Source organism: Bos grunniens, chromosome 8 (genome assembly GCF_055505025.1).
Source record: "Bos grunniens cultivar Pamir isolate PY7600 chromosome 8, Bosgru_T2T1.0, whole genome shotgun sequence".
In the NCBI taxonomy this organism is placed as follows: domain Eukaryota; kingdom Metazoa; phylum Chordata; class Mammalia; order Artiodactyla; family Bovidae; genus Bos; species Bos grunniens.
Window position 1 is genome coordinate 90831465 of NC_141172.1, and position 16500 is coordinate 90847964.

Here is a 16500-nt window from a genome sequence, read left to right on the forward strand (position 1 = left end):
GCGTCCATGGGATTTTCCGGGCAAGAGTACTGGAGTGGGGTGCCATTGCCTTCTCCGAATACAATATCTAACACACTTTAAAAGATAAGCAGACAAGTGAACTGAAAATATTTAATTAAATAATGGAAATAATTTATATTAAAGATTTTCAGAGGCAACTGAAGTAGCACATTTTTTTACCTGAAGTACTTATATTAAAATAGCAGAAAGACTGAGCTAAAGTTAAAAAAAAGAAGAAACCAGAATAAATCTAAAGAAAGGCTATGAGTAGAAACAAATAAAACAAAAGACTTCCCTGATAGCTCAGACAGTAAAGAATCTGCCTGCAATGCAGGAGGACCCAGGTTCAATCCCTGGGTCAGGAAGATCCCCTGGAGAGGGGAATGGCAACCCACTCTAGTATTCTTGCCTGGAGAAGTCCATGGACTGAGGAACCTGGTGGGCTACAGTCCATGGCATCCCAAAGAGTTGGACACAACTGAGTGACTAACACAGAAACAAATGAAACGAGATAAGTTTATTCTTTGAAAAGGCAAATGACAGACCTTCTGCCAAGATGATTTATTTTGCCTTCTCCTTGTCGTCATCAAAGTTAAGAATTTTCAAAAGGGTATGAAAAAGACAACAAGGATATCAAGAAACTTCTGGCCCACATATTTGAAAACCTAACTAAAATGGACAATTACTGGAATGATAACAAAATTGACTCAAGAAGAAATAGACCAACACAATTCTGTAAAGCAATTATTCTTCAATTAAAAATAAATAAATTTAAAATAAAGAAGAAATAGAAAAACCATTAAAGAAGTAGAAACTGAAGTTTCTCTTAGCACATGGAAAAAATTCAATATCACGTATGAAACGAGATGCCAGTCCAGGTTCAATGCACGATACTGGATGCTTGGGGCTGGTGCACTGGGACGACCTGGAGGGATGGTATGGGGAGGGAGGAGGGAGGAGGGTTCAGGAGGGGGAGCACATGTATACCTGTGATGGATTCATTTTGATGTTTGGCAAAACTAATACAATTACATAAAGTTTAAAAATAAAATAAAATTAAAAAAGAAAAAGAAAAAAAATTCAAGGGCCACAGTTTTATTGATTTAACAATGGAACAAATGCTTCTGATTTTACTCAATACTATTCCAAACTGCAGGAAAAGTAGACATTTCCAACTTATTTATGAGACTCACAAGAGCCTGAAAGTAAAACCTAAAAAGATAGTATGAAAAATGACAGTCTCTTTAGTGAGCTTATGGTGGTGTGGTGTGGGTGCGTGCTCAGTTGTGTTCAACTTTTTGTGACCCCATGGACTGTGGCCCACTAGGCCCCTCTTTCCATAGAATTTCCCAAGCAAGAATACTGGGTGGGTTGCCATTTCCTACCCCTGGGAATCTTCCCCACCCAGGGATTAAACGGATGTCTGTTAAGTCTCCTGCATTGGCAGGCATGTTCTTTACCACTAGCACCACCTGGGAAGCCCTTAGCGAAAACATAGATGGAAAAATTCTAAAGAATATCTTAGTCATTTGAATACAGTAACTTATAAAAGTGACTATGACATGGATTTATCACAGGGGTGCAAACGTACTTTATCATAAGAAGATACAATGATGTAAGTAATCACATTATCAGATTACAGGGGGGAAGTAATCATCTCATAGTGAAAAGGTGTTAGAAAAAACTGGTTTTAATCAATAGAAGGAACTGTCTTTAATCTGATAAAAGTATCTATGGAAAACCTGTATCCTAGTTAATGGTGAAATATTAGAAGCATTTTGTTTAGGATAAGGAATAAAGCAAGGGTATCCAGTATTACCACATCTGTTCAACATTGCCCTAGCCAATGAAATAAATGGTTTAAGACAAGAAAGAGAATAAAAAATATAAAGTTTAGAAATGAAGAAACAAAATTGTTCATTATTTGTAGGTGATAAGGTTATCTACCTGATGGAATAATTATTAGGATTAAACATAGGTTAGAAAGGTTGTGTGTGTGTATTCAGTCACACAGTTGTGCCTGAATCTTCGTGGCCCCATGGACTGTAACATGCCAGGCTCTTCTGCCCATGGAATTCTCCAGGCACGAACACTGGAGTGGGTTGCTATGCCTTCCTCCAGGGGATCTTTCTAACCCAGGGATCATAGCTGTGTCTCTTGCATCTCCTGGATTTGCAGGCAGATTTTTTACCACTAGTGCCACCTGGGAAGCCGTTAGGTACAAAATCAGTATACAAAGATCAACTATCTTTTCAAATACATCACAAACAGAAAATATATCTTTCAAAAATAATTTTGAAAAGCATGAAACAATATAAAATAGAAATAAACCTAACAAATAGGTAAGATCTCTATGGGAAAGTTAGAAAACTTTATAAATTAAAATGTTAAAACTTAAATATAATCCAAAATTCAGTTTCTTAGCTACTTTAATCTCATTTTAAGTGCTTAATAACCACATGTGACTAGTGGCTACAATATTGGGCCTTATGGTTATAAAAAACTAGGCAAGTTTAGCAAGTTTTAATAGTTTGTTGCAGAGAGAAGTATGATGTAGTGCTCAATATGACTTTCAAGCCTGAAAAATATATATAATTATATTTAGTTAGAATTCTGTGAGGAAAAAGGACAATAAACATGTTCTGAACAATTACATGTATTTTTCTTTAAAGAATGATGTGTATGTGCATGAGTGCTTAGTGATGTCCAACTCTTTGCAGCTCCTAAGGACTGTATTCTGCCAGGCACCTCTGTCATAGAATTATCTAGGCAAGAATTATCTGGAGGGGTTTGCCATTTCCTCCTCCAGGGGATCTTCCACACTCACGGATTGAACCCATCTCTTGTGTCGCCTGCATTAGCAGACAGATTCTTTACCACTCTGCTGCTGCTGCTGCTAAGTCACTTCAGTCGTGTCCAACTCCGTGCGACCCCATAGACGGCAGCCCACCAGGCTCCCCCGTCCCTGGGATTCTCCAGGCAAGAACCCTGGAGTGGGTTGCCATTTCCTTCTCCAATGCATGAAAGTGAAAAGTGAAAGTGAAGTCGCTCAGTCATGTCTGACTCTTAGCAACCTGAGCCACCTGGAAAGCTTTAAAGAATGATGATGAATATTTAATCATTATAGTATTTTAGAACCCTTTGTATGTACTTAAAACAGTGACCAATATTAAAGCATTGGATATTATATCCTTTGGAACTCTTTAAATTGTATGTTAATATAAAGTGCAAGAGTGTACATAGTTCCTGAAAATTATTTGTGGAAACACACGGGCACAGTTTGAAGACAACTATCTTAAGAGTAACTATGAATTTTTCTTCAATGGATATATATATATATATATATATATATATATAACCTTTCTCAAAATAAAAGCAAATATTGAATTATTATCAAAGTCTGATGTTTTTTAAAAAATGATTTATTACTGTTGGTATAGTGTAGATTTAAAAATCATTAATTACTTTTGTATCTTGTGTATCCCTGGATTGCTCCAGGGTCCTAGCAAGGTCACAAAACCAAAAACTATTAAAAATATTCAAATTTATTCATGTTTCTCAAGGGACATTAACGAAGATCAGGCTTATAACTACAGCGGCACTTCTTTAAATATCCTTTTGTTTTTATCTTATACCCATGAACTTCCCTGGTGGCTCAGAGGTTAAAGCGTCTGCTCATGATGTGGGAGACCCGGGTTCAATCCCTGGGTTGGGAAGATCCCCTGGAGAAGGAAATGGCAACCCGCTCCAGTACTCTTGCCTGGAGAATCCCATGGACGGAGGAACCTGGTAGGCTACAGTCCATGGGGTCGCAAAGAGTCGGACACGACGGAGCGACCACTTCACTTCACTTCACTTCATGAGCTTTAGAGTCACTGTCACAAACTCTCCATCTTCACTCTCCTCCAAAGCTCTCCCACACACTTCTCGAGACAGAAACTTCTCTGTCCCCCTTCCCTTGAGTGTGTGTGCTCAGCTGTTCAGCTGTGTCCAACTCATTGCAACTCCATGGACTGTAACTTGCCAGGCTCTTCTGTTCATGGAATATTCCTTGTGCCCACCCACATTTCTTCCCCACAGGAAACAGAAGTCAAAACTTCTGTTCTTGATCACCAGCTACAGGACTCTAGAAAATGGCTGGAGGACATAGGGGCTTTTTGCCTCTGTTTCTCAGTAATTCTTTACAGAATAGAGTGCTCTGAAAAATGTGGTTGTTTTCACAGTCTGGCTGGTTTTCTCGAAAAATCCTCTTGGAGAGTTCTTTAAGAATAAATGTTCAAGTTTATTATTGGACTGAAATTTTCTTGGTTATGCTGTAGAACCATCAAATACAATGATGTAATATATTGCCTATAGGAAGGGCACTCACACTTAGTATGAGACTGGGGGAAGGTGTTGCCTATATATGTCATGTTATTATTATATGTCCTCATAAGCGAATAAACTTGCCTTCTTGATGTACGTATTTATCTTATGATTCTGGTTAAACTGTTTCATTCTGAGAGACAAATCTGTCCTGAGTCTGTAAACAAAATCCAGTTTCTGATCCTGAGGGGTTGTGGTTCAAATATATGCTGGGAGAAATTTACCCTGTGAGGTCTGTAGTCTTGTTCCCTTAATCCCTATGATAAACCCGCTGAAAAAGTGCTTCTAAATAGTATTATCTGTGCGACGCCATGGACTGTAGCCTACCAGGCTCCTCTGTCCATGGGATTTTCCAGGCAATAGTACTGGAGTGGATTTCCATTTCCTTCTCCAGGGGATCTTCCCAACCCAGGGATCGAACCCAGGTCTCCCACATTATAGACAGACGCTTTACCGTCTGAGCCACCAGGGAAGTCCAATATTATCTGGAGAGTTGTGCATTTTGCTTTTCTCATGTACCATTGCATCTTGAGCATTTTCCTATAGCACTGAATATTCTTTGAGAACACAATTATAATGGGTGTTTAATTTTCCAGAATATAGATATGTCTTTATTTATTTAACCAATTTTTCTGCTTTGGAAATCTGGGTTGTTTCTAGTTTATTTGCCATAATTATAAAAAGAGATGCAGTGAATATTTTACACTTAGAAGTTTTTTTTATACATTTCTGTTATTTCCTTAAGATAAGTTCCCAGAACTGGAAATACTAGAATCAAACTGGATGAATACTGTGGTCAACTTCACATTGTTTCCAATACCCATTTTCCCCTTCTTCTAAAATAACAGTATTAGCAGAGTAAAAGGCTGCTTGGCTAAAGGTATTTCCCAGTCAGCCTCATAGCTAGACGTGGCTGTATGACTAAGTTCTGGCTGATGGGATTTGAGTTTAGTGATGAAGGCCCATAAAAGAATTGTGCTTCCAGGACTTTCCGGGTGGTCCAGTGGCTAAGATTCCACATGCCCAATGCAGGGGGCTCAAGTCTGATACCTGGTTAGGGAACTAGATCCCACATACTGCAATTAAGTTTTCCCATGCTGCAACTAAAGATCCTGCATGCCTCAATTAAGACCTAGTCCAGCCAAATAAATAAATAAATGTTAAGAAAGAAAGAATTGTGCTTCACTTTCCTGGTCTTTCTCCAGCTCTTCATGGGCTGGAAGATGAAAGACACTGAAGCAGCCAAATTGAACCCACAGGTGGAAGTCATGTGTTGAAGACAGCAGCAGGGCCGGCTACAATTTGTGGGGCCCAATGCAAAATGAACCTTCAAGCCTTCTTGCTCAAAAAAAAGGTGGGGGGATTGCCATTAAATATAGTAAAATTTATAGTTTTCTCATCTTTCCATGCTCTTTCTTCCCGCATTTTTTTGCTATATAGTTTTCTGCTAAGTAAACTTAAAACTTAGATCATTAACATGAATTTTACCATTCATTATATTGTGCAATGTCTGTCCATTTATAAATGCGAATATAAGAACATTTAACTCATGTGCAGAATCACCAAAATTATATGATTTGTATTTTGTAATTCATTCAAGCATATATATCTCATTCTTATCAGAGGAGTATAAATGCTGCACAAAACTGATTTAAATGTTTTTGTTTCACTTCTTCATACATATTCTATCAACACTCTATCCTCAGGTTATTGATGAGTAAGGAAAGACTGAAAGGAAAAAAACTTTCCCTTTCTTTCTGTGCTATCATTTTCAAGGTAAGTGACTTGTTAATACATGGAAGTAACACAAGTAAGGAAAGATTCCTTGTTGTTTGTGTTTCTTAGAGTATTATTATCTTCTTTCTGGATTAGTAGTAAGTTCTAGTTTAAATGGAGAGCATGTCCTCCCAGGACTCCCAGGACTGCCAGTCCCCTTCCTCACTTCCTTTCTTAGTCATCAACATAACATATTGTACTCACTTTGAGTTTCACTAAACTTCCATGCACTGTGGGTCCACTGGAATTCTGGGTTCGTGGAGCACTGCCAACATGACATGCAAATGGAGTGCAGGAATGGCAGACACGGATTGTGTATTCCTCTGCTCACTTGCATGTCCCATTGTTGCACTGGACTTTACTTTTAAAACACAGGTTCAAAGATAAAATTAGTAAGACTTTCAAGATGGTAACAGCAGCCCATTAAACCAAGCTCTGGGCCCTTCTGAACATGGGGCTCTGTGGAACTGCACAGATCGAATAGTCAGACCTGGACGGCCTACCTGCTGGATGTTTAGACTGAAACACACTTCTACCCAGTTTAAGCTGTTGCATTTTGGGGTCTCTTTTGTTTCACTTTGTACCCTGACTCACGCAAACACTTTTAGTTATCAAAAATATCCCTTCCTACAATCTGGGGACTACGTGCTACAATGAGTACTCTAAGTCATACTTTTAATATTTTTGAAATTGGAGTGAATCTTATAATAAGTGTACTTTTAATATATTTATTTTACTTTTTCCCCCTAAAAAAGTCATTAAAAGCTAGATATTTAGTGTTTTATAATTGAAAGTGAAAGTGAAGTCGTTCAGTCGTGTCCGACTCTTTGCGACCCCATAGACTGTAGTCTACCACACTCCTCTGTCCATGGGATTTTCCAGGCACGGGTACTGGAGTGGGTTGCCATTTCCTTCTCCAGAGGATCTTCCCGACCCAGGGATTGAACCCAGGTCTCCCATATTGTAGGCAGACACTTTAACCTCTGAGTCACCAGGGAAGTTTTATAATTGAGGACATCTTCAAATCAAAGAGAGAGTATATTCATGTAACTCATTAATAGAACTTTAGATTCATAAAATATTTTAGCATTAAAGATCAGATGATCCAGAAGATTCTAAAGACTTAAAAAAATTTTTTTTCCTTTAAACTGGTCATTTTTTGAAATAAGTCTTTAGAGAGACTATATATAGTTGTTGTTCAGTTGCTAAGTTGTGTCTGACCCTTTGGAACCCCCTGGACTTCATCACACCATGCTCCCCTGTCCTTCATTCTCTCCTGGAGTTTGCTCAAATCCATGTCCATTGAAACTGTATATAGACAGATAAAAGTGCAGTGGGATGATAGGCAACCCAGAACATCCACCCATCCTCTCTGCTGACCTACAGTAAAAGGAACCGTTAGAGAGCAGTCTGAAACAAATGGAAAGACGCCAAGCCAATTCTTTCATCTTTGGCTGGTGCAAAGCACTAAGCAAATCTTTTAAAAATAACGACTTTATTGAGATATAATTGGCTTATAATAAACTTCACATTTGTAAAGTATAACAGTTGATGTCTTGACATGTTATTACACCCTTATGTTTTCACACATATGAAAACATCACTGCAATCAAGATATTGAACGTATATTTACATTACCCCTGAAAGTTTATTTTTAAAATTTTATAAGCCCCATCCCATCTCCAGGCAAAACTTACTTGCTTCCTGTCACTATAGAGATTAGTTTGCATTTTCTAAAGTTTTACATAAATGGCATCATTCAATATGTACCAATTTTTGGGGGGGCCTAGCTTCTTTCATTCAGCATAATTATTTTGAAATTCATCCATATCCATCCTTTTCATTGCTGAGTAGTATTCCATGTGCTGCTGATGGACATCTGAGTGGCTTCCATTTTTAACCACTGCAAAATAAAGCTCTATAAATATTCATGTATAGGTCTTAAAGTAAATGTATGTTTTCACTTTTCTTGGAATACCTAGGAGTGGAATGGCTAGATCTGATCAAATAGTATGTATATGTAACTTTTCAAGAAACTTCCCACTTGTTCTTCAAAATGACTGTAGCATTTTATATTCCCAACATGAGTGTATGAGAGTCTAGTTGCTCTGTGTCCTCACCAACAGTTGGTGTAGTCATTAAAAATGTTTTTAACTATTCTATTGGGTGTATGACAGTATCTCATTGTAGTTTTAATTTGTATTTATCCAATGACTAATAATGTTGAGCATCTTTGTTGTGTTTGCCATCTTCTGTGGTGGAGTATCTGTGTCACTGCTTATAAATCTTTCAACTGTTTCAGTTTTTTTTTTTTTCCTTGTAAGCTTTACACTCCTTATAAAGTTTCTGCCATAATAAGAATGCTTTGAGGCAGTTTATACTGTCTATTCTAAAATTTTGTTGATAAAACTGTTAGATAAACAGGACTATTAGTTAGAAACAAAGAAGATCCATGTTAACAGAGAGCTATCCAAATGGGCTGATATTTATGGCATCCACAGAGATGATTTATACTTATTCAAGCTGGCAGAAGTGAAAGTAAGTGGGGAAATGATGGCATAGAATTGGGAGACAGTGGGAAAGACTGAGAAGAATCGGCTAGGCAGGGCAAGATTGGTTTTGCTCCATCCAGTCTCTACTCCCACATGTGCCCCAAATTTATATCATGGTCAACTCTTTGCAGTCCTTCCCCTCGCCTCCCAAAGGGTTTTTTTTTTTTTCATTATTATGGATGAACCTTTGTTCCTTTATAGCAAATATGTTAAGAAGATGGGAAGCCTAGTTCAGCAGAGGAAACTAGCTATAGGCTATCCTTTGTGGTAAGGCTGCCAAGAATTCTCAGCCATGGGCCACTTGATCAGAAACCCATGTATAAGCAAAAGAAAGTTTATCCATATGCCAGTGTTAACATCTAGCAAGTTTTGTATTTTTAAAAAAGTGACTTCATACAAAAGCACAGTAATAAGTCTAGAGTTTGACCTTGTCTCTCTAGCAAGCAGGTAGGGTGAGAACACTGACCTAGACTACAGTTCTGAATATAGTTTGTAACGGAGTGTAACGGGTGTGACTAGGGGTAAAGGATTGAAGGGCCTGGGCAGAGGCAGAAGTGAAGATAACAATCACGGTGAACAGGAGAGAAGAGCTAGTCATGTAAGAGAGGAAGAGGAGATAGACAACTTTCAGCCAACTCTCCTCCTGTTTCCACTTTGGCCTGTAGGAAAGAGGGCACTTTTGCTGCTCCCATACTGTCTGTATATCCTTCTGACTAGCTTCTTTCTGAGGGAGGAGGAATTCCACAAATACTCAAAGTACAGGGCAATTACCAAACCACATTTAATAAGAGGATAGTGTCTCTAAGCTGGTGTTCCCTCGTCTGCAATTACAGTCCCTTATTTCAGTACATTGGGCAGGGTCTGCCCATTCTCTCTTCTACACATGGGATCTGCATCAATTGCCCCTGGTCTGTTCCAGACCTTTCCACCAACTCTGAGTGATGGAAATGATGGAAGCTTCTTTAGGATTCTAGGCCTAAACAGCATAAACTGATTTGGCTTGACAAAGATCTCTGTACTGGGAGACAATTGGGTGCCTATTAGGTCATAAAGGTTATTTTGGGACTTTCCTGGTGGTCTGGTGGTTAAGACTCTTCACTTCCACTGCAGGGGAGTGCACGCTCAATCCCTGGTCAGGGAACTAAGTTCCCACATGCCATGCAGCATGGCCAAAAAATGTTACTTTATCCATTTGGTTATTGTTCTCATGGGCATATTCCTCAATTAGGAATCTCTGAAGAGGTTTGAGTGGTAGGATTTCAGCCCCTAAACTGTAACTGACATTTCTATAATTAATCCTCAAGAAAGTCCCCACCCAAGTGGGGCCCAAGAAAAGCACAATAGTTCCTGAGACAAAAGGACTACAACGAGGGTCAAGGTGACAGGATAAATAAAGTGGAAAGAGACATGTATATATATATAACCAAATCATTTTGCTGTATACCTGAAACTAACACAACATTGTTAATCAACTATACACCAATACAAAATAAAATAAAAAAATAATTTAAAAGTAGAGGGGAAAGAAAAGAAAATGGAAACAGGCTCCTTTGAGCTTCATCTGTGGGTAGAGAAGAAATCATCATTCAGCTATCCACCTACCTACCCATCCATCCATCCACTCATCAACACATTTCTGAGTTCTAGGCACCAAGCTGGGACATTATGATACAGCAGCAAACAAGTTGAACACTGTCTGAGGGAGGATTAGGGAAAAAGGTGGGAGAATGTATGTGAATTTGTCATAAAAGAAAAAAAAGTTAGAATGAGAGATCTCACAGCATTGCCCCCACAATCGTGGACTTGTTGAAGCTCCTGTAGAAAGAGAAATTAGAGGTAAACAGTGGAGCTGATACTCATAAGCTAATTTTGGAGACTCTGGGCATAAGAAGTACGGATTTGAGGATCAGGTGACAAAACAGCATAGAACTGGAGAAGGGTCATTGTTTCCATGTTTTCCAAGAATCCAGCACTGACCTGTAAAGCAGATATTCCCAACATTCACCAAAATCTGTTCTGTTCCCTTTTATATATTGATATAGAAGACTTCTCTGCACTTTTTGGACCTCTTGCAGCTGAGTGGCTCAGGCCATATGCAGTCTACAGCAGAGAACACCTGGTGAATACCATTCAGTCCTTTATCTGGTGAGTGTCCCTGTAAGCCTGCTTGGTTGATCAGAGAGGTTTCCTGCTCCTAATGGAGCAGCTACAGGACTGTGAAGTCCTCAGTCTAAATTGCTAGGTTTCTATAAGCGAAATAGTTCCCCTAAAGGGTGCCCAGATCTTTATTAGATTTTGTGGTATTGAGAAATAAAACCCTTGTCATAGCAAGCCACTGACTGAGACATTGGCTTTTGTCCTTGCTATGCCAGTTTAGCCTCGCCTGGAAAACTGAGAGTTTGCTGAACACTAAGAAATAGTAACCTTAGCACAGGTACTGATGTTCCCAAAATGGTTATCATGAGCAGGGAAAAGAGAGATGCCCTTTAGAGTTACTTTGTGGAGCCAGAATAGGAGAGGAAAGACCAGACAGATGATCTGTGATGACTGTGGTTAGCAAACTGCTTTGAGAACACATAGTTGTAAGCTTTCTCCTTGGAGATTCCCAGAAATATTTGAATGAGATTTTTGAGGGGTAGAGAAGAGTGTGTCAACAAAGGAAAATATGCATTATTTGATATTAAATGACTACATTAGTGTCACTAGGTGAGACCTGGTGTCTCTAGGTATTAATTGACTGAGTTGTGGGATATCTTGTGTTGGAGAGGGTTTGCAATTCCAGTTCTAGCTGGCAGAGCTGACTGCATTCTTCTCTTTGTCCTTCTTCCTTGAAGAGTAAACTCCCAAACATTGTTCACATCACTAGAAACTTTGGGATCCTCCTAGGATTCATGTTGGACTTACCTCCAAACTTTCAAGGATAATGAACTCTCTTGGTAAACATAATGTGATTTCAATTTCATTGTTTTCTCTTGAAACTGAGTACAAACAGGAAAACATTTCGAATGCAGATGTATTAAGGTTTGCACGCCAAAGAAGGCTTCAGAAATTTATAGCATGGTCTGTATTGTGCATTAAAATTCATGAGACCACTTTACAAAATTGTGAATCTTGAAAAAAATTCAAAGCTCTTCATGTGCCCTAAATCAATAATTTCAGGACAGTTCAACAACAGGTTGAAAGCATAGTTTTCAGTAGTCAATGGCTAATCCCCATATCCAATTTGAGTTTAACTATCTATACTTCTTTGAAAGTAGCAACAACAATCTTATTGTTTCCATGATGTTTCATGCACAGTTGCTCAGGAAGAAAATGCAATCTTATGGGCCTCTAGGAATTGGAGAAGCTTCTCCAAGCCTGTAATGCCTTTAACTAATTAATCCTATAATTAATCCTGTAGCACTATATTTTTGAAAGGTTCCTATGACCTAACCATATGATTATACAGTTAAATAAATCTAATCTAAATAAATCTACATGTTGCTTTGATTTCTAAATACCATATAAAGTGGCACGATCAGGAAGAATACTAAACACTTTGATTACTTCCCCCCAGGGTCACTGTTCACATTTTGCCTATGAGCTATCCATATAGATCTACTTCCTTGCTGTCAAAGATCTCTTCTTATTTGGATGGTGAGTAGAGCCCTTCAGGTCAGGAAAGACAGGGCCTCACACAAGCCACAAGGGAATAAATTGTGGTTGGGCTTTTCCGATTTATTTCCCTTTGCCTCTGATTGGTCTAGGAATGTGCCTATGGCCCATAGTGGCAGATGAAACAAAAGGAGAGGTCAGTTGGGAGACTTCCTGTAATTGTTCTTCCCAGGGAAAAAAAAAAAAAAAACACCCACAGAAATTCACATGAAGAAAGCATTTTACCTCAGCCTTTCCTTTCTGCTTTGAATGTGGATTTGATCTTAGAAGCTGCAATAGCCATAAAGTGGCAAAAGGTGGCAGAACAAGACAGAGGAGAGTCTGGGTCCTTAATGACATCATTGCACTGCTGACTGACTTCTTAGGTGAGAAAATTTAACATCACTACTTTTGCCTGGAAAATCCCATGGATGGAGGAGCCTGGTAGGCTGCAGTCCATGGGGTCGCTAAGAGTCGGACAAGACTCAGCGACTTCACTTTCACTTTTCACTTTCATGCATTGGAGAAGGAAATGGCAACCCACTCCAGTATTCTTGCCTGGAGAATCCCAGGGACGGGGAAGCCTGGTGGGCTGCTGTCTATGGGGTCGGACACGACTGAAGTGACTTAGCAGCAGCAGCATTGCTTAAGGAAGGCCCTGAGAGACTGGATTCTGTTATTTGCTGCTGAATGCATCCTAATGCTACAACCATCCCAACCTGAAACCAACCTGCAAAATTCACAACACAATTTCCAGACCTAAGTTAAAGAAAGTGAAAGTGAAGCGGCTGAGCCTTGTTGGCTTTGTGACCCCCATCGACTGTAGCCTGCCAGATTCTTCCACCTATGGGATTTTCCAGGCAAGAATATTGGAGTGGGTTCCCATTTCCTTCTCCAGGGGATCTTCCCGACCCAAGGATCGAAGCTGGGTCTCCCAGAAAGCATCCCAAACATCTTTTTCAGAGAAGTAGAGTGATAATAGCATTTTTCCAGTTCATTTGAGGTGTCTGATCTTTGGCAAATAAAATCAGAATTTTCATTTGCAAACCAAACTTATTGTCAAGTGACTAGAAATTACTAGTGAATGCTTTCTAACTAGGAATTACATTTGCTGAAAACTCAGGTCTTTCTCTTATTGTTTTGTTATCCTGCTTTGTTTATTCATACGGGGGAATCCTTGGAGGTAAGGATTAGAGTTGCTGAAGAGTTTTGAACCATGACTGTGAGTTAACAAATATCCCATTGTTTGTGGAAGAGCACTTTGATCAGCTAGCCTTACAGCTGGATCGACAACTTTGGTCAATATTGTTTCAATGTGAATCGACAGAAATTAATTTTAATGAGGACAAGCAGAAGAAATGTTTGGCCCTCAGTCAAATATTCTTCATAGTTGAAAGAAGGGCGCTTACTCTCTTCTGGTGGGTGAGGAAGTCACCCACCTATGAGGGCAGAAAGCTCTAGGAGACTGGATCTAACGTGCAGTTAGCTGTGGAGAATATAAGCATTGGAAAGAACAGACTTTGCAAAAGAGACCCAAAGGCTACAAGCCTTGGCAAGGCAATGTTGGTTTTCACCTTGAGAGACTAATGACAGTTGTGACCCTCAGAGTCCTCTTTATGTGAGGATCAACAAGCTTTGGTCACCAAGGTGAGATAGTAAAACATTTGGGGTGAGGTTGTGAGGTTTTCTTTCTCTTTTTTTGGCTGCATGACATGGGAATCTTAGTTCCTGACCAGTGTTGGAACTCATGCCCACTGCAGTGAAAGCACAGAGTGCTGGGGAAGTCCCTGGAATGAGATGTTTCCTTGATTCTTTTTTGAGGTAAGGGCAAGTTGCTGCCAAGAAGGTGTGTCACCTCTGGGCAAGCACAGTTCTTTCTTTGGAAGTCAATTTTATTCAGTTTCAGAAAAAAGACCTCACATGAATTTGGATTAGAAAATAGGATATCAAGAGACTTGTTTTCCTAGAAATGAAAGAAAAAGAAATAACCCTTCAAGGATAATTTTCTGAATCTTCCTCTTACATCAAAAGATACATATCTTATCCCCACAGCACCTTCTCCAAGAGTCAACTCACCCTCCTTAAATTCTTCTTAGCTGGGACAAGCCAATTCCCTTCACCCACACCTCTCATTTTTTTCTGTAAATAAATGTTTATGTAAAACATTTCCTTTGTTAGTTGGAGACTTCTTCGGTGGATCACGTTGTGCTCAGCAAAAGTGGTTGCAGAAGAGCTGAGGAAGTTGGAGTAACTTAGACCTCTGGCGTTTTGGGGTGATTTATAGACAGTATCCTATAACCCCACCATCCCAGACTCACCTTACTATACTAGCTGCTCCCTTGGATGCCAAGGTCCTGAAAAGAAGAAAGCTGTCTTACTCACTCATCGTTGGGTCTCTAGCACTAGGCATAGTCCCTGTCACCCTGTAGGCACTCAATAAGTGCAAATTAATATATGAGACTTGGTGTCTTTTAAAAAACAAAATTTCTTGTGCTAAAGGGCTTCTCAGACACCATTCAGAATTTAATGTGTCTACCTTAGTGTGAGGACTAATGTTTAAGTGTGACAATAAGGGGTTCATTTGGCTGAAACAGTTCTTGTCTTCCATTGGCTGGTGTTAACTGGTATCTGGAATCAAGATTGCCTGGAGAAATATCAATAACCTCAGACATGCAGATGACACCACCCTTATGGAAGAAAGTGAAGAAGAACTAAAGAGCCTCTGGATGAAAGTGAAAAAGAAGAGTGAAAAAGTTGGCTTAAAACTCGACATTCACAAAACTAATGGCATCCAGTTCCATCACTTCACGGCAAATAGATGGGGAAACAACGGAAATGGTGAGAGACTATTTTTTTGGGCTCCAAAATCCTGCAGATGGTGACTGCAGCCATAAAATTAAAAGACCTTATTCTTTGGAAAAAAAGTTATGACCAACCTAGACAGCATATTAAAAAGCAGAGACATTACTTTACCAACAAAGGTCTGTGTAGTCAAAGCTATGGTTTTTCCAGTAGTCAGGTATGGATGTGAGAGCTGGACTGTAAAGAAAGCTGAACACTGAAGAATTGATGTTTTTGAACTGTGGTGTTGGAGAAGACTCTTGAGAGTCCCCTGGACTTCAAGGAGATCCAACCAGTCCATCGTAAAGGAAGTCAGTCCTGAATATTCATTGGAAGGACTGATGCTGAAGCTGAAACTCCAATACTTTGGCCATTTGATGCGAAGAACCAACTCAATGGAAAAGACACTGATGCTGGGAATGATTGAAGGCAAGAGAAGGGGATGACAGAGGATGAGACGGTTGGATGGTATCACCGATGTGATGGACATGAGTTTGAGAAGGCTCTGGGAGTTGGTGATGGACAGGGGAGCCTGGCGTGCTGCAGTCCATGGGGTTGCAAAGAGTTGTATACAACTGAGTGACTGAATTGAACTGAACAGGCCTCTGAAAAAAAAAAAAAAACATGATTCTAACCTCTTCAAAGCCTTTTCTCTTTCAGATTCACCACTGTGTTTCTGCAGATTGGGGCATTTATGCTAATAGTTCAGCTAGACTGAAAAAGAAAAAAAGCTTGAGTCAACTGAATACTGCTAATATGATTTAGGCATTTATTAAGTTGGGGATAAACAGCTAAATTTAGATTTACTTATGATTAATTTGTTTGGCATAGCTCCTTATATAATAATACATGAACTACAATTTTGAATGTAAAGATACATACCGTTGTTTAGTATCTTTTAAAATATGGTTGCTCTTTCCTTTTCTTGTTCAAAAGAGGGAGAGCATTCCATGTGTACGTTACAGGAAGAAGATGTAATCCTACCGCTCCTTTATCGCAAACCTCTCTGGAGGGGGAGCTAGACAGAAGCCAAGCTGCTTTTGCTGGTTATGGCTTCTGGTTGTGTATGTATTGCGGCTGGACAGGGGTTTGGTAAAAGACAAGAGTAACTGTCCAAACATGTTGCTGGAAAGCAATCTACATGCAACTTGTTGACTTCTGTTTCAGGTCTCCCAGTCACAACAGTGCCAGGGTTTACATTTTTTTCTAGATAAAAGCAAATAGGGGTTAGACAAAATTCTTTGTCTAACATGTTGCCAGTGCACGAATTTTGCAGAGGACTCAACTTGTTCAGATTTAAACAAAGCTACACTAACAAAACATAAAAAAAGTT

General features: G+C 39.3%; 1 protein-coding gene and 1 long non-coding RNA gene across 12 annotated transcripts in view; both read right to left on the reverse strand.

Moving 5' to 3' along the window:
* Nucleotides 1–16500, reverse strand: part of ALDOB (aldolase, fructose-bisphosphate B) — an 89127-nt gene that overhangs the window by 32609 nt on the left and 40018 nt on the right. For 8 of the 11 annotated variants that reach the window (XR_015131983.1, XR_015131981.1, XR_015131982.1 and 5 more), the window contains one exon: nucleotides 14198–15772. The exons of 2 other annotated variants lie outside the window; for them this stretch is intronic. Coding sequence is in view for 4 of the 9 variants with exons in the window: in XM_086315764.1 (XP_086171890.1) it covers nucleotides 15560–15772 (213 nt within the window). In the remaining 5 variants the exon portion in view is untranslated. Of the gene's footprint in view, nucleotides 1–14197; nucleotides 15773–16500 lie in introns of those variants that run through there. One more of the 11 variants, XR_015131984.1, reaches the window with a different exon arrangement.
* LOC147367677 (uncharacterized) lies at nucleotides 1080–7059 on the reverse strand. The gene is made up of 2 exons (XR_015132002.1): nucleotides 6346–7059; nucleotides 1080–2203 (listed from the first exon to the last, which is right to left on the reverse strand). It is a non-coding gene; the product is annotated as an uncharacterized LOC147367677 (long non-coding RNA).